A 26,255-nucleotide genomic window follows, 5' to 3' on the forward strand; every position below is an offset into this window, starting at 1 on the left:
AAATTATATATGATTTTACTTAATAATATATGCCCAGAATTTATGAACTTTTTACAGTGTAGATGTTAATTTATATGCTATGCGGTTGGCAGAATGCCCTAAGCATTATGCAGATGGCTAGATGCTACATGAACTTTATACAATTTGTTATAAGCGATTATTCGTCATTCGCCAATCTAATTTGGTAGATATAAATACATATTAAGAAGTCTACATTTCCATATACTCATACTATTAATCGTTAATAATGCTTAATTGTTATACAATGATTATTTTTGGAGCACTACAAATGTATTTAAAACCTATTAAAGGTTGTAAATGTCATTCAGTGAAAAATGTTTAAGCAGAATAATTTTGATAAAAATATCCAAGTTTAAAAGGTTATAGCTTTACTTTTTAATAGAAATTGTTCTAAAGTTGACACTTTCTTAAATTCATTATCAGAAAAATCGTTTGGGCAATTGCGTTAAACTAAAGTTATTAATTTTCAATTAAAGAAAAGTGGAAAATTCCCAATATTCAAATTGTCTTCTAAATTTGATGTAAACGTCTTAAAAAGTTTCAATGTACACTATTTCCAGAAATTAAAGTCGTCGTGACTTGTCGCAATTACATATAAATTATATTATAAAACTTTACAAAATGCGACTTTAATTTCTGGAAATAGTGTATTTATTCTAAAAAAATCCAGTCAAATAAAGTAAAAATGGGAAGTATAAGCCATAAGAAACATAGTCACGTCTACTTATTTTTTGGAACCAGATCTCTCATCTACAATTTTCTTTTTTGTTTTAGTATTCATTGATCAGCCAATGTCAAGAAAGGAAAAAAAGTCAACCATCAAGTTTCAAAAGAACAAGTTGAAAGGTGTTGTAAAGAAGAGAAAGGAAGTAAACAAGTTTAAGAAACAAATTCAAAGACGTCAAATCCGTCGTGCAGCTTCAAAGCATCATAAAGGTATTGTGTGCAAATAACAGAATGTAAAATAAAATTAAAAAAAGATTGCTGGATTAGGAAATGAAGAAACAGAAGAAAAAGAAGAGGCATCTAAAGCAGAAGAAACCAAACAAGAGTAAAAAAAATAAAAAAAAAAAATAAAAAAAAAGCAATAAATTAAGCATTAATTATTTTTTTAGGGCTGTTCAAGTTAATACAGAAGACTATTTTTGCAATTTCATTATTGATACGGAAGAACAGCTTGACTTAAGTGATGATGAAGAAAGTGACTTGAATGAATTGGACGCGTTTGAAGAAGATGTGGATATGGATAATGCAGAGGAAGAGGAGCCTATGTTAAGTGACGAGGAGGAAGATGACGCAGAAGAAGAGGAAGAGGAGGAAGATGACGATATGGAGGAAGAAGAGAGCGAAGATGAAGAACATGACGATTCAGAACCAGTAACGATGGAAATGTTGAAAGAATGGTGTTTAGCCGCCACTGTTAAGAAGTCAACTGCTGCTTGGAAGAAGCTTTTAATGGCATTTAGATCTGTTGTCCGATCAGGGGATGATATTAAATTTAGTTACCACGTTAATAACAGTAGAGGTAATTTTTATAGAAAAAAGAGTTGAACACGGATAGAAGAGTTAACAAATTATTAGTTTATACAAGGCTTTATAAGATATACATTAAAATCAGCATATCCCATCTTGAGTAAAGCATATTTTACTTTTTAAAGAAAGAAAAATATCTTGGAAAGACAAAGAATTGGCCTAAACTGGAAAAGACTATTCGCCTGTTCCTCAACAATTGCGTTCGATTTCTTCGAGAATTGTCAGAAGACGATATTATTCAATATGTACTGGACCAGTTAGAGCCCTGTACACTTTATTTTGGACCATTTCCTAAAGTATCAACCGAATATTTACGAGTTTTATTGGATCGTTGGTCAGATGTGTCCCTCTCAGAAGAAACTCGCCAATGCTGTTACAGAGCGATTCGTCAGTTGGGAACAGCAGCACTAGATGCAAACCGTAAAAATTACATGCCAAATGTACTCAAGGGCGTTTATCTTGTCTTTGCAAATCGTGCTACAAAACTGAATGAAACCAGTCTCTCTGTAATTCAACAAATGTTGGAAGAAGTAGCAGACCTTTATACAGTTGATCCTCAACTTAGCTTCGAACATGCGCATGTTTATGTCAGTCAGCTTGCGGATCATTTGAAAAAGGCAAAAAAAGAGCAAACTGTAGAGAGCTTTAAAAAGATTTATACATGGCAGTACATTAGTTGCCTTGACTTCTGGGCTAGCGTAATTTCTACCACTTGTGATCCATCCACAGGTGAGACTAGCCCGATGCAGGCTGTTGTACATCCACTTGTCGAACTTTGTCTTCACACGATTCGCTTAAATGCTGTACCGCAATTTTTACCTCTTCGTATACATCTTATTCGTACACTAACTGGATTGATGGATTCAACTGGATATTATATTCCTTTAGCATCTTTTCTATTTGAAGCAATGGCCAATGATGCACTTAAAGGAAAAACAGAACCTGTGGATTTACCAGAGTTTGAGTGGGACTTGTATTTGAAAACACCAAAGGCATACTTGGCATCCAAAATGTATCAAGATGCTGTATATAATGTAACATATGACAGTCTAGTAGATTTTTACGCTTGCCTCGGTCTTTCTATTGCTTTCCCTGAATTAGCTATACCTGCTATTGATAAGGTATTTACAAAATAATGACTAGTAAAGAAAAGAAAAGAATTAATTGCTTTATCCATCATTTAGCTTAAAGAATTTACACAAAAGTCCAAAGGAACACGTTTTGCTAAATCTCTTCGTACATTGATTGAAAAATTAGAAACTCACAAGAATTATATTGAACAAAAACGTGCACCCATTGAATATACACCTTCAAAATTAGAAGAGGCAAATAGTTTTTTAAGAACTGCAGATTTTGAAGCAACACCATTTGGCAAATTTTTAAAGCAAAGGAGTAATCAACGATAGAGCATAATAAAGACAAGATTTTTTATTATTTACGTTTCTATAAATTTTCTTCTTTGTGCCATAATCATATCAATTCTAAACAAAAAAGAAAGGAAAGATCAGTATAGTATCGCATATGTTGTTGCTTTTTTTTACCTGTTTAATTTAACCAAAATGTCTGCTGGTATGTTGAACTGAATGATACCTACAAATGTTAAAACAGCACGAACATTTTTTTCAATGTCTTCTATGGTCTAATAATAAAATAAGTCATTATGTACGTAAGAATAAGTTTCCTTACATTGTTGGGTATAGCCACATTGACTGATGCAGACATGTATGATTCCCAAATTTTATGAAAAATATCCATGATATTTAATAATATTTCAGGTATGTTCTTTCTAATCGTCTCATCTAATTGTTCAAATCTATCAGCTGCTTGTTGAATAAAGTTAAATTGATCATTGAATGGAACAATATTCATGCTTTGAATGGTTGCTATCGCCTGATGATATTGTCCTTCCTCATAAAACATACGGAATTGAAGTAGCTGAGTCAATGTATGAACAGTATAAACCTTCTTTGCATCTAATGCTAATTTCAAATGTTGCTGGTTTTTATAATCCTCTACTGCCTCTGTTGCAAATTCAATCATCTCTTGGTTGGTACTATAAGAAAGTTTGGGATCAAGGAATCTTGTAGATTGTGTGTGTTGCAAAGCATCACTCAATTCTTTGGCCAATACTTCATATAGTTTATTAGAGTCCTAAGAGAAATTAGCTTTTTTTCATTAAATAAATTTATTGTTTGGCTTACAAATGATAGCTTATAAACTGATACAGCTTCTCTGCAGCGACTTGATTGAAGGAGTATGCTAGCAATAGGATACAGAATTTGTTCAGCATATTCTTGTTCTGAATTGATGTCTAAAAGCACTTTTTGACTCTCAATAATAGAAGGCTTTTTTGTGATGATAAGGAATCAGGTATACCGTTATATAAAATATGCGTAGTAATTTACCTCTCTTTGTGCATAAATGATATCAAGGAATTCTCTATAGTTTTTGTTCTTGGCAATGATGTTAGATGCATATGATTTAGCAAGAGATACCATATCGTTGTTATGGTAACCTTGTTTTGTTGAGTAAAGTGATAAAAGATAAAGGTATTGTAATATTTCTATAGGCCTGTTTGAAATATAAGTTTGAATGTACTGATAAATGAGCCTTGAAAAATTGAACAAATGTAATCCTTCTTGATTTGTAATTACTATTAGCAACCAGTTAAAATTTATCTATATTATATACGCTTGCATAATTAAATTTACACATTGTTTTGTCAATTTTAGCCTGAGTAGCTGAAGGAATCCTTAGTAAACCATAGTAGACTAGTGCACTAGCAAAATGAGTGGTTTCTAACAAAAGTTTCTTTTGTGAATAAATATAACCAATGGCTTTCTCAAATTGTAATGTTAATAGTAAGGTCTTGAAGTGAGCCCATACGTCTGTGTTCTGATCTTCATTAACTGATATAATCTGTTTCAAATCTTCAAGTCTGTAACGTTCATATGCATATCTTTCGGTATCTGTAACTTCCCTTAATAAGACAAGCTAATTTCACATGAGAAAAAATATTCACGTTTTTCAGTTTTCTTTTCTGCGTACCTGGAGCCAAAGATAGTCCTCTTGATTCTTCATAATTCTGGTGGTTTTCTTGTTCAATTCACATCGACCAATAATCTTGTAAACAAGGGACTTGTAAGGGTCTGCTTTTTGTTCACCATACTCAAATACATAATAGTCTGCTAATATTTCATCATGTGTTGTTTTTGATACACTACAGTCATTTTTTCTTTCAATACAGCTTATATCAAGAATATACTCGTTTAATCTTACCAATGATGAGAAGATTCCATATATTCTTGAAAGTAATCTACAAACTTTCTTTCTAAGCTAAACATATCCTTATTCTTATTTATATAGTCAGCTGCTGCCTCCTTATGACCAGTACGCAATAACAAGTAAATGAATAGCCAAATAGGCAATTCATTTACAATTTCCAATCCTTCTTCCTTCCACCCACTGTTTGTTTTATAATTAACGTCAATGTATGCACGCAATCGATGCGTGATAAATGGATTTCCGCCCATTTTCAATTTTGTTGCATGTGCATGTAATTGCTCGTTCACAGTTTGAAGAAATCTGTACAAAGTATTAGCATTATGCTCTCTTTATAATATCTTTACATCATTTTACTGTTCTTCTAACCAAGATCTGGATGCATCGATAAGTGCACGTCGAGTGTTAATAGCAGCAGTACTCTGGTAAGGTTGTGTGAGATAACTTTTAGTGAATCTTCCTTCATGTCGGCCTTCGTTATCCGTGTGCTTTATAAAGTAGCTTAAAATGTTCCATGCTTGTGATACACTTGTTTGAGACTATAATTAAAAATAAATAGGTATACTTTATTAACAAATATCCCCTAAGTTGTGTATACGTGTGCTTTGTTCTCAATTTACTTTTTTCAGATCAGATGCATTTTGAACAGTTACTAATCGTTCCACTAGTTCATAATCGTTGTTATTTATTCTACAATCGTTCAACGCTTTAATAATCTGAGAATACTGATTTATTCTCTAAAAAGATTGTTAGTACGCGTTAATCAATCTTTATCTTAAATTTACAGTCATATTATCCGCTAATTCACTTGGATCCACATTGTGCTGCTCTTCTTTTTCCTTTTGTTCTTGTTCAGTTTCTTTTGAATAAGTATCTAGTTGTGCATTGTAGAATTGTTGGAAATCATTATCATCCTTTTTTTTAAAAAAAAATAAAATAAAAAAGACGCGTTTCATTTAGTAAATCGTTCCTATTTTTGCTGATATTTTTTCGTATTACCTGACGACGTTGTTCTTCAATGACATCAATTAATATTCTTTCATGCTCTTCATTTAAAAATTTCTAGCCAATATACTTAATATAAATGCTAATGAGCAATTTCGTATGTTATTTACCTCAATATCCGTGTAGTTGCTTGTTTGTATGGTGTCAAAAGCATAGCGTATACTGACAGGCTCAATGTCAGCCTGTCCTTTAATACCATTGTTTGCAAGAAAATAATGACTATTCAAAAGGAAAATAAAGTTGTTAAATAAAAATAAATATTTTTTTTTCTTATTACGCTTTTGCTTGCTGTTCTTTTGTATATTGTATTTTCTCATTTCCAGCTTTAACTTGTCTTGCTAATCTTTCAAAATCATTTCCAACAATAGGAATGCCAGTTTGGTCTTGTGTCAATGAAAGCACTTCTGACCTTTTTAATAACTGTTTAAGTTTGGTGCTCATTATTTTGAGGGGAAGAGGGGGGTTTTTTTTTGCTAAAGAAAAAGAAAAAAAAAATACCCAATAAAAGTCACTTTAAATTTTTTTGTTGTTACCTTTCTCTTGTGTCGCCAAAAGCTTTTCATTTTACAAACGGTCACGTGATACTCAGCCAAAGAAAATCTGACCAATAAAATAAGATAAAAGTTACAGTATATGGCCCGTAGGACTCAATGGGATATGATTTCTTTTTTCAAGTATTGATAAGTCCTATCACTTCAGAAAATGAGAATACTTATTAAAAAACGAAATTATTCACCTGTTGGGTCTCATCGTAATAGGTCCTAATATTGACTTATCAAAATCGAGCTTTTGACAGTGGAGAGTAATTACCCTATTGGTATTTCCCCACTCTCAATTGGACACACTAGTCGAATTTTTAAAAATAATTGACCACTTTTTTGAACTTCATTTGGTCATTTGTTTGAAAACCAATGGGTCACTTTTATAAAAATTTATTGCAGGACGTTCCTACTCCAATCCTCGTTGACTCCGTTCGGACTCCAGATACGGTAAAGGGCTCTCCGAGCCACGCTTCTTTTTATTGTAAATTTTTTCATAATATAAATTATAAACAAATTACTACTTGTCTTCTTTATAACTTTCTAAGATGCGCGCCGTGATCTATTATTATGAATGAATATAATAATCCAGCTATCAAGCTGCAAGTCTTCTTATAAAATTGGTAGCCCCAAAATAGATTTGAAATACTAGAATCCTTTTTAGAAGAAAGAAGATGTTTTTTATTAAAATGTATTCCTTGTATGTATTTATATATTGTATTTGAAGGGGTTTGATCATAGTTTCTTTGTCTTAAGATGCCTTTAAACAGACATGGCAGAAACAAGGACTATACCTGCATCCCCCGTGGAAGTTGATACCTCAAGTATTACGAAGGTTCAAACAACAAGTGAAGGAAGCAGTCTTGGTAACCCCATTCTGGCCAAGCCAATACTTATATCCGATGGTATTGAAAACGACAAAAGTGAAACTGATGATATTTCAAGTATCCAAGACTTGGCAATTGGCCGCTTGGAAATTATCAAGGCAGCAATGGAAAAACAAAATTTAGACATAACGACTATCAGCCACCTCCAACACAAATACAGAAAAGAAATAATAAGCAATTACAATATGAATTGGTGAAAATGGGTTAGTTGGTGTAGTGAACAGTCGCCAAAAATCAACCATTTGAAATATACCCCAAAAAATTTATAGAAATATTTAATTGAAAATCAACATTACTCTACGTCTCATTTGAACGGTATAAGAGCATCGATAGCATCAGTCTTCAACATTACCTGATTCTAGATTTTTTCACAGCACATAGAAAGAAGCAAATAAAGATTCCTAAGAGAGAGTATATAGAAATATGGGGCCTAGACATCTTGCTAAGATTTACCGAAGACAAATATGGAACTACAGCACAGAGATATCTTATTTCATACTGAAAAAGAAAGGATTGCGGGCGTGAATCTAATCTCAAGATTGCCTAAGGAAGCTCAACAAAAGACAATAACACTAGGAATTACCAACACTTCTGACTTGTGTCCAGTTACAATACTACTCTTCTTTATTCAGCAAACAGAAATATATAGGGGAAAATTACCAGAACACCAAACCCTATTTCTATAATCGGTAACGTTACCGATTACATACAGTGTTTTGCGTCTGGAAAATAAAATATAGTTTTTTGTTTGACCAATAGTCAACTAGATTCTATCATTACCTCCCTTCTGATGATTTTGCTTGTGATCAATTAGATACAGAAGAACCTGAATATCAGCCAGAAGAAGTAGAAGTGACTATTAATACATTGTATCGTTTGGACATTTTAATCTCGTCAGAGGAAGAAGAAGAATCTTTAGATATAGTAATGGATACAGAAGAACTTGGATTAGGCTTGGCTCGTCTACCTACCATGGTTTGGACACTAACAAAGTATAAGCCATTGCAGATGGCTGAATTCATTTCTCTAACACTATGGTGGAAAAGCTGTTTGACGTTACCAATATTGTTTGCAAAATAAATAAAAAGTAATTTTGTTACCAATGTTGTTCGCAATTTAAACAACTATTTTTTTTTTATGAAGATGGCACTGGTAATATTTTTGATGAACAAAACCAGGAAGCACCTACTTACGTTGAAGAAAGTCATTTCGCTTGAAAAGCTTGACAAATCTTCGCAAATACATCAAAAACAATGTCCAGTTGGAAACAGCAGTTTCAGATGACATTGTAATGGAAGAGAGTCCTCCAAAGAAAGAAAGATCTCTCCTATTGGAGTTGTGAATTTGAGCTTGAGAGAGAGTGGGAACATTAAAAAAAGGAAAGTCGTAGGAGCAGCAAAAAGAAAAGCACCAGAAGAAAGATTAATTGTTCCTAAGGGTACGACCGGTGAACATTATCTTCAACTTATTAGCGATACTATGGAAATTATGGATGAGTTTTCAGAGATGAAAGGGTATTTTATTGTTATGGATAATGCGCCAATTCATGCTCTAGACATGATTGACCCGGTAATTGAAAAGCGAGGTCGCACGCCAGTGTATCTTCCACCTTACTCGCCCGAACTTAACCCAATCGAACAATTTTGGGCCATTATAAAAGGAAAAGTAAAGTGAACTAAGCTTAGCGATTTAGAAACTTTTACCTCAAGAATCATTGAGGTTAGTGAAGCTGTTCCAATTGTTCATCTTCAAAATATTACTCAGCATTCAATAAACCAGTTTGAAATTGCCGGAATAAGGTCTCTATGTAAACACCTTTTGATACTATTGCAATTCTCAATAACACAAAAAACGGACGAAATAAATTTTTATAAAAGTGACCCATTGGTTTTCAACCAAACGTCCAAATGAAGTTTAAAAATTCGACCAATATTTTCAAAAGCGTCCAATTGAGAGTGGAAATACTGTATTGACGCGAATTATAAAAAAGAAACAGTTTTAAAATTTATTTATAACACTTTATATAAATGAACTTGTTTAATCTCTTCTAACTCGTCTTCATTAATCTCTTGAAACCAACCTTCGTCATAGGTTAGTTTAACTTCTTTAACCCAACCTTTCATTAATTTTGAAGCAGATAAACCGGCTGATTTTAATTGCTCTTGCAAAGAAGGAAGCGTAACCAACAATAAGCCTGGCTTCTTTTTAGTTTCTGTACGAATGAATTTCCAGATTTGTTGTTGAATTTCAAGTCCGTTGAAGAATTGAAATACATTGTTCATTATCACGATATCTGCTTCTTTGTTTAATAACTCGGGCATTGCTTGAATGTCTTTACAAATAACTTGAACTCTATCTTCCATCTTGTATTTCTTGACTGTCTCTCGTTGCAAGTTGCTAAACCATTCATTGATTTCTACACCAATCAACTTACGTGCTTTGGTAAACAGATATCCCTAATATTCAATGTAAACATTTGTCTCCATAAAAAAATTTAATATACATACAGTGTACAATACAGCACCTAATCTAGATCCGATATCAACAATAACTTTATCTTTAACTGAACTAGCTAATGCTACTTGATATAAAAATTGTAATTGTAATACAGAGGCAGAATGGGAAATAAAATCTATAATTTATCCTTTTTAGTTCTCTATTATATCAAGTAGTATATTAACTATCAACTTACTCAAAGGAGTCACCTTCTTAGATTTACAATCCAAACAATAGTTACGTGACATTTTTCCTTCTTCGACCATATCATCAACATCCTCCTCAGTAAATAAAAATCCATCGACATGAACCGTATTTTCTTCACTATAATCTTTAAACTTTTTAAAGCAATGTTAGATGACCATATCAGACTTTCCTTTTGTGAATGTTATATACTTCGTTTGTATTTGGGATAACAATCTTTTCTCCTGGTGCTTCAGCTGAAATTGGTACTTGAGTTCTAAGGTCTTTTATGATTCTTCCTAAGCGCGTCATCTTGAGATCACTTACAGGTTGAAAACTGCCATCGTGTTCTTCCATTTCTGTATCTTCGTTATGTACTTGGCTGTGATATTCCTCTATGAGTTATATAATAGGTTGATCCTTTTTGTCTCCTTTTTTTTAAGATCTGTCAAAAAATATAAATAAAAAGCTTACCCATAGCAGAAGTAACAAAGTGTTGGAATTCATGAAACTGACTGTCGTCAAGTTCAGAAATGAGGTTGACAAACTTTTCTTTACAAATGTCAAGTTTATCTTGTTCTACACTCATTTTTTTTTTGGTAAAAAGTAAAAAGATTGAGTGGCTTTAACATGGACAAAATAAGGCAGTAAATTAAAATTCAGCATACAAGTTTTCCTTTGCCTTTATTTTATTTAGGATAGCATTCCTTTCTTTTCTCACTGCTTGCAGCTTATGATTTTTTCTTACAGCAGACCTTCCCCTATTTTGTTTTAAAACGTATGCATTTACACACGAAATGCATGTATTTTTTTCTGGGTAATTATTTGCAAGTGCATAAATTCAATTAATTACAAAAACAGCGGTTTTTAGAGTAGTCCCCCATTGTAAAAGTAATTTGCCTCAGTTCATACGTTTGGTTTTTTATATATAGGCCCATACATGTATATTTATACATTAAGATAAGATAGGACATTTATGATGATGAAATATACCTACTTATAGGTAGTATATTTGCTCTTTTTTTTTAATTATATTCTTCAAGTGTGGAGAATCTGGCATTGATAAGCTTTGGTTTTAAAGCCTTGGTTTCATTTTTAATACCACATGAATATCTTTGTTTTTCTAATTCAACGCTTAAACCCATTTTATATATTTCACAAAAAGTGTGTTTTATGATAAGATAACAAAATAAGTTACATTGAACGAATAAAATGACCTGTAGTAAGCTTTGTGCACCTTTTAGGATTTTTCCTTATTTGAGAGATTTATTTATCAAGACAAAGTAGGGATCAACATTTCATATAAATAGCATCGTGCTTTTTCTTGCATTCCTTTTTTCCCCCCAGATTCTTTTTATTTTATTTCATGTCTTTTTTAAGTGAGAAAAAAATAGAAATGGAAGATGTAAGAGTGGAGAATATACACGCAGCACCAAACTTGTATACACCCATTGCAGCTCCTTCTACAAAATGGGATAGAGTAAAGTATAAATTCACCACAAAAGACGGCTGGATTGGTAACTATGACTATGGCGCACTTTGGTACTTTATGAAAACATATTTTAAAAAAAAAACTTAACAAACTTGTATAGTATGCCTCGTCTTCCTTTTATAACTAAAAGAGCTAACAAATCTCCATTTTATGGACCTGATGATGATATCCCAATACTGGTAATTGTTCTTATGGGCATACAGCGTAGGACCTAAAAAAGTACAATCAGTATTTTATCTAAACTGTAATATACAGATTTTTTGGCTGTGATTGGTGGTATTATTACACCTACCATCTTGATTTCAGGAAGTGGAAACTCCAGTTTAAATCTTGACGAAGATACTCGAAGATACATGGTCTCTGCATCACTTATTGTTTCTGGAATAATGAGGTAAAACATCCAACTTCAGTCGTTTCCAAACATATGCTCATTAGTACCCAGTCTGGCTCAAATCATTCGATTTCGTATTCCCAGAACGCGCTTTTATATTGGAGCTGGTTTACTCCAAATCACAGGTGTTTCCTTTTCCAATGTAGCTGCCTCTCAAGCTGTGATCCATAATATGTATAAAAGTAAACAAGAGTGATTCTCTCCCTCAAAAATGCACGCTAACCCTATTTCACCTCTTAAGATGGAGACTGCCCCACAGAAACTTTATCAGATGGAACAATCAACTATTTGCCATGTCCAGATGCATTTGGTGCCATCCTCGGAACTCAGGTATGTATTTCACATTTTGTTTTAAACAGGGGAAAAACCTGATGTAAAACAATAGATGCTTTGTGCACTCTTGTCTATCGGTATCAGCTTTTTACCTCCTCGGGTGATCCGTAAGATTTTTCCCAAGATTGTCACTGGCGTCGTCTTGACTGTGATCGGAGCCAATCTGCTAAAATCCGGTATGGAAAGCTGGGCTGGCGGTTCTGGGCTTTGCATGAACAGACCGACAAGTGGTGAATATAGGCTCTGTCCTGATACGTCTGCTCCTAATGCTCAACCCTGGGGAGGGCCGGTCAACTTTGGCCTTGGTGCCTCTGTGTTCTTTACGATCCTCGTGATTGAATTGGTCGGCTCGGTGTTTTTAAAAAACATATCGGTCGTCATCGGTCTCTTGATCGGATGCATCATTGCTGCCTCTGTTGGCATGTTTGACGGCTCAAGTATTGCCAGTGCCCCCGTGGGCACCTTTCTGTGGGTCAAACATTTCAGATGGACCATTCATGGACCGGGCATTATTCCCTTTCTTTTCGTACAGCTAGACATGGTCCTCGAATGTTTGGGCGACTTGACAGCAGCCTGTGATGTCTCTGGTTTACCCATCGAAGGCACTGTCTTTGAAGAACGCTGTCAAGGTGGTCTTTTGGCAGATGGTATCTCTGGTGTCTTTTCTGGTCTGGCCACCAGTATGGGTGTCGTCACTTTTAGTCAAAACAATGGCGTGATCGCTGTCACTCGCTGCGCTAACCGTCGCGCAGGTGTCACCTGCGCTTTTCTTTTAATCATTTGTGGTATCTTTAGCAAGATCGCTGCCGCCTTTTTGGCCATTCCTTCTCCTTTGATTGGTGGTATGACTGTGTTTCTGTTTGCTTCTGTGGCTACGTCTGGTGTACGTATCCTTGGCTTCCTCAGTTGGACAAGACGTGATCGTGTGATTGTGGCTGCATCCTTGGCTATCGCCTTGGGTGTCTCATTGGTGCCTTCTTGGTTTGAGTATGTCTTGCCTAGTTCGGATAATCAAGCCTTGCAAGGCTTCCTTTCTGCAATTACAACTGTTGTGAGCACGAGCTATATTATGGGTGGTATCATATCCATCGTACTCAACCTGATCTTACCTTATGAGAACTCTACCCTTGAGGATGAAGAAGCGAAAAAATTGAGAATTAGTAGTGGTGCCATAAACGCTTTTTGTGAGAAAGGAACTACTTCCTACCGTAATATGAATGCAGCCTAAGCAAGTTTTTTTTGTATTTTTCATATCTTTATTTTGTATATAGTTTAATAATTTTTTAACCTCCAATAAACAGCATAAAAATAATAGAATATCTCCTCTTTTTTAGATGCTGACAGTAAAAGAATTGAAAAGCGGGAAAAGATTTTAATCGAGTTGTAAATCCTACTGTATAAAGAATCTCTCAAGACATTAACAGATTTGTTTAGATTGTTTTTCAAACATATAAACGCAGTCAATCCTGAAATCTTTATTACACAATGCATAAAAAATAATTGCTTGAATTTCATGATAAGTTGCGTTGTAGAAAGGAAAAAAAAAAAAAAAAAAAAATATTGAAATTCAAGCTATTTTAAATTTGTTTTTGGTTTTAATTTCAGAAAGCATAGTGTTTGTTATTATTTGCATGCAGAGCAGCATGTAATCGTCAAAATGATCGTTTTTTCCTTGTTTTAGTACCAAATTTTACTTATTTGCATTTCTTTTGCTTTTTCTTTCATATGCGTCTTATTCCTACTTCAAGTTACATCATGCCTGTTCATCCTGGAACAGAAGGCTGGGAAATTGAAAGATTAGCTGCTGAACAACATGAGTTTCCAGCAACAGGGAAAAGTCATAAAAGAGCCGTCTTTCTGTTCTCGCATGGCATTGGATTCAATAAAGAAGCCTATCATCCATTCATAAAAAGATTTGTAGATCATTTAAGGAGCTTAAGAGAATACGATCTTATCGATATCCATGTTGTCATAAGTGATGCTCGTTTCCACGGAGAATCTGCCAGACTAAACCAAGGCAAATTTTCACCAACATGTAAGTAATCGACGATGCGGAAAATGTAGCTTTATGTTTTTTATTTTATTTTTCCTCTCGTTAGACCGGTGGATTGATAATGCACTGGATATAAAACAAGTAGTGGATGAATTAAAATTGAAGCAAAACTATGACCAACTGATTGCCGTCGGTCATAGTTTTGGTGCTTCATCTATGTAAATGAGCCTATCAAACATATATAGACAAGAGTCTAATGCTTGCATTCAGGATTTTACTTCAATCTTTTTTCCCTCATACATTTGATGGTCTTTGTCTAATCGAGCCTGCATTAAAAAATAACTTTACACCCATGGAGATCAGGCTTAAACATCCTGCGTATTCTGCTCATAAACGAAAGGACGAATGGTTCAATAGGTTTTGCTCAAGAAAAAAAAAAAACAAAAGAAGCATATAAATCACATATACTTGATAATAGGGAAGCATGCTTAAAGTCGTTTTCGAAAGGGCCCTTTTGGAGTCGTTTTCATCCTGAAGCCCTACAAAATTACGTAGTAAGAAAAAGAAAAGTTCATGTCAGAATTGAAATAAAACTTTTTTATAGGATTATGGAACGTATGATACTGATCAGGGCACCATAAGGCTCAAATGTCCAAAGGAACATGAACGAGTAAAGGAAAAGAAGGGCAAGCATACATTCATACTACTGACTCACCCCCCTTTTTTTTATTACCTCTAAAGCGTTTATATTTATCAGCATTTCCAGAAGGATTTACAGCATTCAACTCTGCTAGATTATTAAAAGTACCTGTACATTATGTCTTTGCTTCCCTTTCTTCCACGTAAATTAAAGAAAAAAAAGAGCAACGCTTCCTACCGCTGACTTTTGAAAATTACTTTATAGATTAACTAGCGAGATAAGAGAGTCTGTTGTTCCTTTAAATTCGGAATGGGCTACATCTACGATTGTTGAAGGAACGCACATGTTGCCTTGTGAAGTTCCTGATATGCTTGGTATAAACCTATCAAGTGTTGCCATTTAATTAATACTACCTTATTATAGTCCCTGAAGTGATGAAATTGATAAGTCGTGTGAATAACATGAAAGAATCATCAAAATTGTGATGCATCAAAAACATTGTATCTTAAAAGAGCATTTCACTTTCTTTTTTAGTTTTAAAATTAAACTTATTAGCAAATATATAAAGGCATGTATTTGCTCGTTTCGCTCAAGTCAAACCACATATTTACATGTGGAAAAACTTATTTATGTAAAGGAAAAAGTTCAAATTTACACTTGTAAAATGCCAATGTATAAAGTTGCTTTAGGAGAAGAGGAGGGACAGAGTAGCTTACATGGCGATTCAGAACCTTTCTCTGCTGTGATTAATCAAGATCCCGCAAATGCACAATTTCATAAGCCTCATATGCAAAATGCCTTTTTTTTTTTTTTTTTTTTTTTTTTTTTTTTCTTCCTCCCTTTTTCTTTATAAAATGCAACCTCTCTTTGAAGCATCTGGTTGGGCACTACCAAAAAACATTGCACAAGAAGCAAAAAGAGACAGAAAGCATGCAACTCAAGAAAAATCTACAGAAGTTACCAAAGAAGCCGATCAGCTTCAGGCTCAACTTTCTTCACTTTCAGCAAATACCAAGAAAGATAACAATAAAAAGCGACCATTAGAAGACAGTCTCCCCAAGACTGAAAAACCAAAGAAAAAGAAGAGTAAACAAAATAATAATAATAAACAAGAGCAAGGCAAGCAAAAGGATAATGGCAAACCCGAAAACAAAAAGAATGACAAGCAAGATCAGAAGGGCAAAAGCAACGGACAGAAAGGAAAGAAGCAGGCCAAGAACCAGCAAAAGGAAAAGTTGCAAAAGGTATTTTGTTAGAAATGGTGATTGACAGTGTATTGATTTTATCGAGGAAATAGTTGTTGGCTAAAAATGATAAAAAGAAGCAACCTGTTAAAGAAGACCATTCCAATAAAACTTCCGTGCCAGCAGCAGTCGTCGCTAGCAGTAAAAAGGTTGATCTGGATGCAGGTCTTACACCACTTCAGCGTAAAATGAAAGAAAAGTTATCGGGTGCTCGGTTCCGTTGGTTGAATGAGCAGTTATACACGACTCCTGGTAACAAATCATTCGAGTTATTTCAAGAAAAACCTGAATTGTTTGATGAAGTAAAGAATTTATTTTGCAGAAAAAAAAAATCAAAAGACTTACACATCATTAGTATCATGAAGGTTTCCGTCATCAAGTAGAATCTTGGCCAGTGAATCCAGTAGATGTGATTATCGATCAACTGAAGCACCTTCCAAAGACCACCGTTATTGCAGATTTAGGTTGTGGGGATGCAATGATTGCTCAAACACTAAAGAAGCATAAAGTATTGAGTTTTGATTTAATTGCCAAAAACGAACTTGTTACTGCTTGTGATATATCAAAGGTAAAAAAAAAATCCCTTCTATGTCTTTGATGTCTTATTTTTTATAGTTACCACTTGAAGCAAACTCTGTTGATGTTGTAGTATTCTCATTATCATTAATGGGTACTAATTACCTTGAATTTTTGAAAGAAGCTCACCGTGTTCTTAAAGTTGGGTAAGTAAAATTATAAAAGATGATCTTGTTAACAAATAGTGATAACCACTCTCTCTTTTTGTTTAGTGGCGAATTAAAAATAGCAGAAGTCGTAAGTCGATTTAGTGATATTGATCGATTTATTTCACTTTTGGAAGAATTGGGATTTGATTTTATGGACAAGGATGATAATAATAAGATGTTTGTGATGTTATATTTCACAAAGCAACCCAACTATGAAGAGGAAGTGGAAGATGAGGTTCTATCTGGTTTAACCAAGACTCAAAAAAGAGCATTGAAGAAGGGTGCAGGCATGGGCGCTTCAAAGAACAAACTTCAGAAAAAGGCACAGCAGTTATTAAAGCCTTGTCTGTACAAGAAGCGATAAATAATAACAACAAATAAATGAAATGATTGTATGTACATAAATTACATTGAACTATCCCTTAATTTAGGGTTTTTTTTTCTTTTCTTTTCTTTTTTATGAAATAAAATAGGAGCCACATGTCTAAGAGCAGTGTGAACCAAAAGGAACAGAATATAAGCGATTGAACGTGCTAGTCAAGGTTGAATCTGCCCCCTTTTGAGGGTAGCAACGGCATGTCCTTCAGCGTGACAGTAGCGACATTAGGTGAGCATGTCCAGAACGACTCTGCCCGGAGAACGTCCTGCTCTCCACACGTTGGAATGAATAACTTTGTCTTATTCACTGTTGTGAACGTTGTGTTCTGAAGTAGCATGCATGAATAATGTTCGCTTCCTAGCCACTACTTAGGATCAGGGCATATTTTTCATTTTAGTAGGAGACTCTGGTGCTTATAATTGCTGCGTGACTGCATTGACCCACTGGTGAAATATTTTGTCGGAAAGAACCATGAGAGTTGAAGAGAAAGAAGTGATGGCCCTTTTTATGAATCTAAGATGTCGGTTTTGATTGGCCAATGGTGATTGAAATAGATGACACCATAAACAAAGCCTCCACAATGTCCAAAACTGAAAGCATAAAGACAATGAAAAGGATGGCTATTTTTACGCACTGTACTACTTCAATATAAGAAATAAGCTTATATTGTAGCAATAAATGGTAGATTTTCAATCAGATTGTATTTTGGGTAACTACAAGTCATCTTAATTCACAGCAAATGATTGCTTACAATACTCTTTCTTGGTTGTAACACCTTCCATTGCTTTGCTGGTCACAATTTTTTTTTCCTGTAAACATTTATATTAAGCATAAGGCGAATATAAAATCGATTCAAGCTGAATGAATATGGTGAGCCTTTGTTGCAAAGTTTTTATTTCAGTTTTATTTAATTTGCATATGTAATCTTGATCTTTTAAAATGTCTGGCATTTATAATACGGCATTTAAACTTTTTTTTTTTTTTCTTTCTTTTTTTTTTTTTTTTTTTTTTTTCAATATTTCTGGATATTTCACTTTTTATAACATAGAATGGCTGAGGATTCTTCATGGCATGAAGCCCCTACACAAGATCATGAAGTAGTGCCGCAAAGTCGTAAGGTGATTATTGTACTTGAAAATGCTTCACTAGAAGCAGCACGTTTATCAACTCGATTTGACACGAAAATGCAATTACTGAACTGCGATGAACATCAATCCGTGCTTAAAAAGCTTGGAAGAGATATTGCCGATGCAAGACCCGATATTGTCCATCAAGTAAAACTAAACCTATTTTTGTCCCGAAAAAACAAAAAAAAAAGAGAGACTAACAAAAATGCTCTAGTGTCTCTTAACTTTACTAGACAGTCCTTTAAATAAATCAGGTCACCTTGAGGTACAGTGTGTTGAAAATATGAGAGAAAAAGAAAATAGGAATTGACAGGTTGTGTGCTAGGTTTATATTCATACTGCAAAAGGTGTAGTTATTCGTATCAATCCTGCTTGTCGTATACCTAGAACTATTAAACGTTTCTCGGGATTGATGGGTAAACTATGCGATGATCCTATATTGTTATTATGCTTTATTAAATATCATTTTAGTTCAATTATTAGAAAGAGGATGTATTAAAGGAGATGTTGAAGGCAATGTAACACTTTTAGACATTGTTCCTGGTCCAGTGCAGCAGTATTTTCCACAAAATTCTAAAATATTAGGTAAGAAGAGAAGATTTATTTGTCAGTGAAAAACTAAATTGAGAATCACAAAGCGCTTTCTTGTAATGCAGCCAAAGTCAAACTATATGATTATTTTAAACAATTACCTGATGGACAACCAGTAGTGATTGCAGTCGGCGCTATGGCCAAGGGACCCGATACATTTGCAGATGATTATGCAAGAGAAAAAATTGGTAAGAAAGAAAACAGATGGAGAATAGAATTAAGTTTTATGTTAAATTCATATTCAATAGGTATTTCACAATATGCATTATCAGCATCTGTTGCATGTGGTAAAGTTTGCTGTGCTTTTGAGGATCTTTGGGATATTATGTAAAAGGCTCTTTTATTTTTCATTAAAAAAACAAAACAAACTCTTCTTTCTGGAAATATAATTTGTTGCTTACCAAAAAAAAAAAATAAAATAAAATATCATTATAACTCGAGTGGCAATAAGGTTAATTATAATGTTTATGTATTTTATTTTTATTTATTCAGTGAAAAAGAAAGGAAAAAAAAAATCTATTTTTAGATGAAAGGACAACCACGTCAAAAAGTTTTTTTTAAACAAATATTTAGAAAATGAATGATTTTTTTTTCTATACAAAGATTATGATGATAAAGAACAACTGTGAAGAGCTAAGCGTGAGATATGTCGATCAGCAGAAGCAGCAATTGCTTCTTCAATTGTCAACTATTCATCATTTTCAGTTTAATCATTTCTCTCTCTCTTTTTTTTCCTTTTATTCCTTACCCAAACTCGTTGACGGTCTACTGCAGGCCAAAACTCGAGTACCTTTGGATCTGTGATTTCATAAATCCAGTGATGACATACAATTTTACCCTTCTTGTTTGCCTTTGTATATGTACCCACACGTTGTTTGATATCTTCAGTTTCAATACCTGCTTCTTCACGAAGGATTCGGATGATAGCCTGCTCAGGTGTTTCATTTTCTCTACAATCACCTCGAGGAAGACGATAGGCATCTTCACTCTTACGACTCGAGAGCATCAATACTTTATTGTCCAATATAACAATACCACCTACTGCCTAAAATTATTTTTACAAATTTGAGTGAATGAATCATCAAATTCTTTCTCTTTTTTTTTTCTTACCTGACGAATTGGCTTTTTTGATTTCTTTTCAAAAGATTGAACAGTAGGTTCAGCATTATTATGATCAATAATAGTTGGAGTCACAGTTTCTACAGTCATAATATTCAATAAAGAGCAAGAGAGAAAGAAAGGGGAAAAAAAGGGGGAAAGAACAGAACACGGCGAGTTCCCTGATTTTATACAAATCTCACACCGCGGGTGGGCTCTTTTTTAAAAAAAGAAAAGTATTATGATGTCGCGTGTTTTTCCTATTTTAGAAGCAAGTGGTGTTACAAAGTAATATAAAATGGCATCACTGTCTTATTACCATAAACAGTGAGAAAAGTTCATTATTTATACAAGTCATATCTTTCTCAAGTTTTTTTATATAAGCACAATATCAATGTAACTTAGTGTAGTTTCTTTTTTCACATTATTTACAAATCATTTATTGAAACTGGAGGTTTAAAGATGAAAAGAAAAAAAGCATTCAAAACAATAGAATCTAAACCAATTTCATAAGAAACAAGCAAAAAAAAAAAAAAAAGATTGTAACTTTGGCTAAATGTAAGAGCACGGACATTGAATGGAAAAAAAATAAAGAAAAATAGTAGCCATTGAGAAAATACTAAAGAAGTTACAGCAAAAATAAGCAACCACGTACTCTCAAAATAGTGATTGGTATCAATTGTCTTTGTTTGCATTCAGTATCAGACCACTTTTTAGGATATTTCTAGACAAGCATAGAGGATTTAATTAATTTAGTAAGCAGAAACTATAATACGTAGTAGCTATTAATCTTTCCGACATTCTAAATAATTTCATTACCTTCATAATGGATAGTAAAGTCATAGAGGATGTATGCAGCTATCCGACATTGTCTGTTTTCTCTCAAGTTTGTAATTTGTATGATTTTAAAAAAATGCATGTGTTTTTTCTTTTAATTTTTGTATTGTCTGCTTTAATTCGTGTTGAAGTAATCACTGGAGTACAAGTAATAATATCAAACTCTTTTATTTCTAAAAATAATAATACTGAAACTTCAATAGTAAGTCTATAAATTAATCCAATTTCTTTGTATTTATTGACATACTTTTAAACAAGATTCAAGCAAAAGTTCTTTTGTCTGACTTAAAAATGACTTTTTTTTTTCTATAAACTGTAAGGGCAATATTGAGGCACTTTTTTTCTTTTGCATTTAACTCATTATGGCCACTTCAACATTCCCTTTATTACCAAACATGAAAGCCGTGCAGTTCTTGAGAGAGATAAGTGCAATGCTAGACTTGTAAGTGAGGAATTTAAACATGTATTTTTCAACTGACTTTTTCTTTTTTTTTTTTTTTTTTTTCATAAAGACCTATAAGAACAACAGCAACTGCACTTATTTATTATCACCGTTTTAAAAGGTTTATTTCTCAGCGAGAGAGAGTTGTACACATTGATGGTGCGATTAATGCAGAAGATGCAGTATACAATAATGAAGAAGTAAATCCACATACTTTTATTCGTATACAACAAATCTAACCTTAATTATGGTTAAAACCTTTAGTTATTAACAACAACTTGTCTTCAACTCGCTTGTAAAGCTACTGAAGTCCCAAGAAAAGTGAGAGATTTAGTTAATGTTAGCTATAGATACTATCACCCAAATGAATCCACACTAGACGTGGATGAGGTAAATCAAAAAAAAAAGAGATCTTTATGTAACTAATAGATCTTTACTTAGAATTACTTTAAAATGAGAGCTTCCTTAGTTACAACAGAGTTATTACTAGTGCGGGCATTAGGCTTTGATCTGGAAGTTGAATTACCTTTTGCATATTGTATGAACGTACTCAGAGGACTTGCCTCTATTCGTTATTTTGCAGCAGATGAAACAAAAAGGCTCTCAAGGAGACAATCATATCATCCACCAGCACAGAAGGAAGTCTGGAAACGTATGGAGAATGGTAAGAATGGACACTCTTGGCTTTACGATTGCTTAATAATAAAGCTTTTAGATATGAGCCCCGAAATGAGTGCAATAGCTAGATTAGCTTGGGTTTATATCTGGGACAGGTAAGCTGAAAAAAATAGGTAAAAATAGAATAGTAATCATCATTTCTCTTCCTTTTAGCTTATGCTCACCAAAGTTGGCATTGGCGCATCCTGTATCTGTTGTTGGACTTGGATGTCTTTATCTTGCTCTTCGTACATTACAAGCTGAAATGTCTATGAACATGAACGAGTATGTAGATTTATGGGGGGCGCATGAAAACCTATCTGTGCAAACAGTACGTGATTTTATTACAGAATTTTTAGAATTTCATAATTTGGTATCAGACAATGAAGTGTAAAAAAAAAGTAGACGTGAAGATATTATACATTTTTGTTCATTCCCTTATTATTTAATAAAGAATACATATACTATTGGTGATCCTTGTTTCTTTTTTATACAAAGGCAATTAAAAACCTTTTACTCTTCCACTTTTTTATATATAAAGTCATTAATGAGATGCTAAAACATTTTACAAGAATTTAAAAGATATAAATGGTTATGTTAGCAATATTAAAAACAATCAATGCTTTTATGGCTATATCAAGCACATATCCCTCTTTCATCCTATCATTTTTTTTCTTCCCCCCTTTCACAAATAAAGATCATTTTGTTACTTGTACAACGTTCTCACCTTGTGGCATCCCTTAACAATTGATCATTTCTCATTTCGCCCTTTTTTTTTTTACAAAAAAACTTTTATTGTCAGCATTAAAAAAATAAAAAACCGCCTCTGTGCCTGGAAACGATAATTTAATTATAATACGCCCATACTTTCTAGCTTTTGACGTTCTATAGTTATAAACCTCCTTGTTAGATTTTTACCTCGTATTTATTAAATAAACTTACGTGTTCGTCTTATGTCAGCTTCTTCTGCTTCACTATCTTCCCCTTCTATATAATCATCCACATTAAAATCTCCTGGGACTTCCTGCGCTTGAACTGAAGGTGCAAATGGCATACTTCTAAGATTGTCAATGACTTTAGCACTATATTTAATTGATTAGTAAGACGTAAGTAAAATGTACAAGAAGCCTTACGTAATACGTTCCAAATAGTCACGGGAGTTGTGGTTTGTCATGTTGTTTGAGGGTACGTCCAGTTTGTATTCTGGTCCATAGTATTCAAAGTAATTATTGTATGGTAATTCTTGTTCTGTCAAGTCTTCTCCGACCGCTAAGCCCGTTTCAAACGTCCAGGTTCTAGCAACGTTACGAATTGTATAGCCACCGCCACCAACCATCATCATTGGTATATTGAACGACTTGATGAATTCTACACAAGAGGCATGTCCACGCATAGATAAATTAAAGCAACCTAAACGATCTCCAGATAAAGAGTCACCACCGCACTGAAGTACTACAGCGCCTGGGCGATACCAATCCATAATGTGTTGAATCACGGGTTGAAATACACTTTTATACGTCTCATCGTCAATACCATCTCTTAGAGGGACATTGACAGCATAGCGCTTCCCTTTACCTAAACCAGTATCCTTTATGTCGCCAGTTCCAGGAAAGAATTCACCAAATTTATGAAAAGAGCACGTCATGACACGATCAGTTGTATAAAATGCTTCTTCTACACCATCGCCATGGTGGACGTCGATATCTACATATAAAACTCTTTGATGGTATCTATTCACATATTGTTATTCATTGTCTGTTTGCTTCTTCTTTTGCCATCAATGCCATTTTACCTCAATAATTCTAATATACCAAGTACAATATCATTCACATAACAAAAGCCACTTGCTTCAGTCTTTTTTGCGTGATGAAGTCCACCAGACCAATTGATTGCAATATCCGCCTCACCATTCAATAATTTATTGGCAGCACCTGTTTTTTTTTTTTTTTTGAAAAGGAAAAATCAAACAAAACATCCCTTTTACTTTTCACTATCTCCTTACCTATTGATCCTCCTGCTGATATAGAGCAAAATTCAAACAGTCCTTCAAATACAGGACAATCTTCGCCAACATTGACTATTTAAAAGAAATGATGTTAATCAAAGTTGAAAGAGCAATTCCAAATGAAGCCTTACATCGCGCAATTCCTTGTTCAAGGCCTCCATGTTGTAAAGCCAATGATTCCAGGTTGTCTGGTGTCACAGTTTGTAAAAAGTTGACATACTCATCAGAATGAAAACGGGTCATTTGAAAAGCTGTACATCGTGTTGGTTTCTAAGGTTGCATAGATATCTGTTAAAATAAACACTCTTTTTATCAATCGTCCTGATTCAAAAGGATAATCTTACAACAATATCTAGTTTCTTATAAAGACCATAATTCACAACCATATTATGAACCATGTGCATACGCTTAGGCTTCATATAGTGACCTATTTGATTTCCATTTGTATATGAATATTATTTGTTTTTTTGATCCCTCTCTTATTCCATTCACCTGGTCCATAGTTGAAGTTGCCCACATCGTCTATAATAAAATGTCAGTATCATATAGCTCTTTTTGGCTCCTATTCAATCTATTTACGGTCATAAAAATACGAAACTCTTTTCTTTGCACAGCTAGCAAGACTATAAAAATTAGACATCAAATCTTTTATGGAAGAGAAAGAGAGCAACTTGCAGCAGAAAAAGCTTTCGATTGTGATAATCGGAACTGGAATTTCAACTTTCAGATATTTTTCCAAGTCAGCGTTATACAATTTTATATGTATCCCAAGCAATGATATGCATTGAATTTAGACACAATAATCTGCAGATCTTCAATAAATTTGCTATACAATCTATTAAACAAAGTTTATAGTATTCACAAAAGGTATCATGAGTTACTTAAATCAAAAAATATCTGATTTGCATCTCTTATTTAAGTCATTGATTTGCTTTTAATATTATTATTGTGATATATTGCATATATTTTTATTATTAAACAAAATAATCAAGTAAAGATGACTATTTTACAAATGTTTATGTATACCAGATGTTTAATCAACACCCAAAATCTTCTTGAGTTTGACAACTAATCCCCATTCTTCCTTTGATAAGTCATTTCTAAAAGATTCCTTCAAAATGTCAATTGATTGACGCGTGACCTTTGAATAGAATTCATCGCCATCATCAAAATGACGACCATAAGTCTTTGGTGTTTCATAAGAAGCGCATTCAACCTTGATAGCAACACCCGCACCAGCTTGACCCTTTTTGACTGCATCAACAGTCTTATGGTTTTGTTCCATAGATGTGACCTTACCAAGTGTAATAATTTCTCTTGCTTGTGTTTCTGGATTTGTTTTCACAACACAAAGGGGAGTACCAATACGAAGAGTACCTTCTATAACATCAACACCCATAAGAATAGGATCTCTCTTCATGTAGATAGCACGAGGAACCATCTTCAAAACACATGGGAATACAACTTGATCAGCTTGGTCTTTACGTTTCTGCTCAGCGATAGCAGCAAAGTGCTCTTGGAAGCGATCAAACAAGTGATAAATAATGTCAGCCGTGAAAATCTTGATGCCTAAATCTTCTGCTAATTCTTCGGCTTCTTTATCAACCTTGACATCGAAACACAACATCACGGCATATTCTCTAGCTTTTTCTAACATGACACTGGCCTTGACTACATCCTTCTTATGCACAGGACCAATGTTAATACCAGACACAGGGATCTTGGAGGTTCTCAAGAACTCTAACAAGGCTTCTAAGGCACCCAAAGTAGAGGCTTGGACCCATACACCGTGACCGGTACGTTCAATAGAACTCATCAAATTGGTCAAATCAGACATAACTTCTTCCTTCAAATCTTCTTCATCATCGTCAGGACCAACAACCAAAAGACGTGAACCAGCAATAGCCTTTTCAAGGTCAGGGGCAGCGATCTTAATACCCAAGGCAGCCTTTACAGACTTGTGATGAACATATTGAGACTTGATACGCAATTCTCTCATAGGTTGAGGTGTAAGTAGAGCTCTGACTTGAGTCACAATAGGACCATTCAGACCACAAACAACAATACGGTCACCTTCATGCAACCAACCATTGACAAGGACAACATCAATGGTTGTACCTAAACCTTCAATCACCTTGACTTCAAGAACAGTACATTCAAGTTCAGTGACATACATGAGCTTATCACTCATACGGGTTTGTGTCAAGTTGATGAGCAAGTTAAGCATGTCAGGAATACCTTCACCAGTATGAGCAGAGGTAGGCACTAATGAAACATACTTGGCAAAGTTTTTGTTCTTGTAGTAGAGTTGAGCGTTAAGACCCTTGTCAGCAAAGGCAAGAATAGTTTGTTGAA

General features: G+C 34.0%; 13 protein-coding genes across 13 annotated transcripts; 8 read left to right on the forward strand and 5 right to left on the reverse strand.

Annotated features, from left to right (window-relative positions):
- Nucleotides 1–812: 812 nt before the first annotated feature.
- Nucleotides 813–2,690, forward strand: RO3G_03416 (uncharacterized protein; the record flags this gene model as incomplete). Its single annotated transcript, XM_067658006.1, has 4 exons — nt 813–957; nt 1,015–1,072; nt 1,137–1,546; nt 1,684–2,690. 4 exons carry the CDS (start codon nt 813–815, stop codon nt 2,688–2,690), a joined length of 1,620 nt encoding a protein of 539 aa, XP_067514107.1.
- A 299-nt stretch (nt 2,691–2,989) lies between these two features.
- On the reverse strand, nt 2,990–6,282 carry RO3G_03417 (uncharacterized protein; the record flags this gene model as incomplete). Its single annotated transcript, XM_067658007.1, has 14 exons — nt 2,990–3,035; nt 3,096–3,193; nt 3,241–3,705; nt 3,756–3,899; nt 3,960–4,117; nt 4,317–4,548; nt 4,603–4,774; nt 4,834–5,139; nt 5,194–5,375; nt 5,457–5,573; nt 5,622–5,750; nt 5,836–5,898; nt 5,952–6,060; nt 6,119–6,282. 14 exons carry the CDS (start codon nt 6,280–6,282, stop codon nt 2,990–2,992), a joined length of 2,385 nt encoding a protein of 794 aa, XP_067514108.1.
- An 870-nt stretch (nt 6,283–7,152) lies between these two features.
- On the forward strand, nt 7,153–7,464 carry RO3G_03418 (uncharacterized protein; the record flags this gene model as incomplete). The annotated part of the gene is made up of 1 exon (XM_067658008.1): nt 7,153–7,464. The coding sequence occupies one exon, from the start codon at nt 7,153–7,155 to the stop codon at nt 7,462–7,464; it is 312 nt and encodes a 103-aa protein (XP_067514109.1).
- A 1,056-nt stretch (nt 7,465–8,520) lies between these two features.
- On the forward strand, nt 8,521–9,185 carry RO3G_03419 (uncharacterized protein; the record flags this gene model as incomplete). Its single annotated transcript, XM_067658009.1, has 4 exons — nt 8,521–8,555; nt 8,647–8,937; nt 8,992–9,074; nt 9,145–9,185. 4 exons carry the CDS (start codon nt 8,521–8,523, stop codon nt 9,183–9,185), a joined length of 450 nt encoding a protein of 149 aa, XP_067514110.1.
- A 91-nt stretch (nt 9,186–9,276) lies between these two features.
- Nucleotides 9,277–10,535, reverse strand: RO3G_03420 (uncharacterized protein; the record flags this gene model as incomplete). The annotated part of the gene is made up of 5 exons (XM_067658010.1): nt 9,277–9,723; nt 9,775–9,899; nt 9,960–10,101; nt 10,274–10,341; nt 10,421–10,535. 5 exons carry the CDS (start codon nt 10,533–10,535, stop codon nt 9,277–9,279), a joined length of 897 nt encoding a protein of 298 aa, XP_067514111.1.
- Nucleotides 10,536–11,539: 1,004 nt separating this feature from the next.
- On the forward strand, nt 11,540–13,438 carry RO3G_03421 (uncharacterized protein; the record flags this gene model as incomplete). Its single annotated transcript, XM_067658011.1, has 6 exons — nt 11,540–11,642; nt 11,694–11,829; nt 11,881–12,011; nt 12,131–12,159; nt 12,215–13,370; nt 13,434–13,438. The coding sequence occupies 6 exons, from the start codon at nt 11,540–11,542 to the stop codon at nt 13,436–13,438; spliced, it is 1,560 nt and encodes a 519-aa protein (XP_067514112.1).
- Nucleotides 13,439–13,887: 449 nt separating this feature from the next.
- Nucleotides 13,888–15,280, forward strand: RO3G_03422 (uncharacterized protein; the record flags this gene model as incomplete). Its single annotated transcript, XM_067658012.1, has 8 exons — nt 13,888–14,197; nt 14,262–14,373; nt 14,426–14,533; nt 14,634–14,709; nt 14,760–14,825; nt 14,897–14,997; nt 15,060–15,169; nt 15,219–15,280. The coding sequence occupies 8 exons, from the start codon at nt 13,888–13,890 to the stop codon at nt 15,278–15,280; spliced, it is 945 nt and encodes a 314-aa protein (XP_067514113.1).
- Nucleotides 15,281–15,649: 369 nt separating this feature from the next.
- RO3G_03423 (uncharacterized protein) lies at nt 15,650–17,128 on the forward strand (the record flags this gene model as incomplete). Its single annotated transcript, XM_067658013.1, has 5 exons — nt 15,650–16,039; nt 16,093–16,341; nt 16,395–16,607; nt 16,655–16,761; nt 16,828–17,128. 5 exons carry the CDS (start codon nt 15,650–15,652, stop codon nt 17,126–17,128), a joined length of 1,260 nt encoding a protein of 419 aa, XP_067514114.1.
- Nucleotides 17,129–18,192: 1,064 nt separating this feature from the next.
- RO3G_03424 (uncharacterized protein) lies at nt 18,193–19,192 on the forward strand (the record flags this gene model as incomplete). The annotated part of the gene is made up of 5 exons (XM_067658014.1): nt 18,193–18,417; nt 18,596–18,686; nt 18,742–18,855; nt 18,927–19,049; nt 19,110–19,192. The coding sequence occupies 5 exons, from the start codon at nt 18,193–18,195 to the stop codon at nt 19,190–19,192; spliced, it is 636 nt and encodes a 211-aa protein (XP_067514115.1).
- Nucleotides 19,193–19,538: 346 nt separating this feature from the next.
- Nucleotides 19,539–20,070, reverse strand: RO3G_03425 (uncharacterized protein; the record flags this gene model as incomplete). Its single annotated transcript, XM_067658015.1, has 3 exons — nt 19,539–19,549; nt 19,699–19,906; nt 19,972–20,070. The coding sequence occupies 3 exons, from the start codon at nt 20,068–20,070 to the stop codon at nt 19,539–19,541; spliced, it is 318 nt and encodes a 105-aa protein (XP_067514116.1).
- A 1,621-nt stretch (nt 20,071–21,691) lies between these two features.
- RO3G_03426 (uncharacterized protein) lies at nt 21,692–22,289 on the forward strand (the record flags this gene model as incomplete). Its single annotated transcript, XM_067658016.1, has 2 exons — nt 21,692–22,011; nt 22,070–22,289. 2 exons carry the CDS (start codon nt 21,692–21,694, stop codon nt 22,287–22,289), a joined length of 540 nt encoding a protein of 179 aa, XP_067514117.1.
- Nucleotides 22,290–22,745: 456 nt separating this feature from the next.
- On the reverse strand, nt 22,746–24,485 carry RO3G_03427 (uncharacterized protein; the record flags this gene model as incomplete). Its single annotated transcript, XM_067658017.1, has 9 exons — nt 22,746–22,780; nt 22,838–22,977; nt 23,029–23,625; nt 23,688–23,826; nt 23,898–23,972; nt 24,032–24,170; nt 24,245–24,313; nt 24,393–24,422; nt 24,480–24,485. The coding sequence occupies 9 exons, from the start codon at nt 24,483–24,485 to the stop codon at nt 22,746–22,748; spliced, it is 1,230 nt and encodes a 409-aa protein (XP_067514118.1).
- Nucleotides 24,486–24,933: 448 nt separating this feature from the next.
- Nucleotides 24,934–26,076, reverse strand: RO3G_03428 (uncharacterized protein; the record flags this gene model as incomplete). Its single annotated transcript, XM_067658018.1, has 1 exon — nt 24,934–26,076. One exon carries the CDS (start codon nt 26,074–26,076, stop codon nt 24,934–24,936), a length of 1,143 nt encoding a protein of 380 aa, XP_067514119.1.
- Between the last annotated feature and the right edge of the window lie 179 nt (nt 26,077–26,255).

The sequence above is a fragment of the Rhizopus delemar genome, genomic scaffold (genome assembly GCF_000149305.1).
Source record: "Rhizopus delemar RA 99-880 supercont3.2 genomic scaffold, whole genome shotgun sequence".
NCBI classification, from domain to species: domain Eukaryota; kingdom Fungi; phylum Mucoromycota; class Mucoromycetes; order Mucorales; family Rhizopodaceae; genus Rhizopus; species Rhizopus delemar.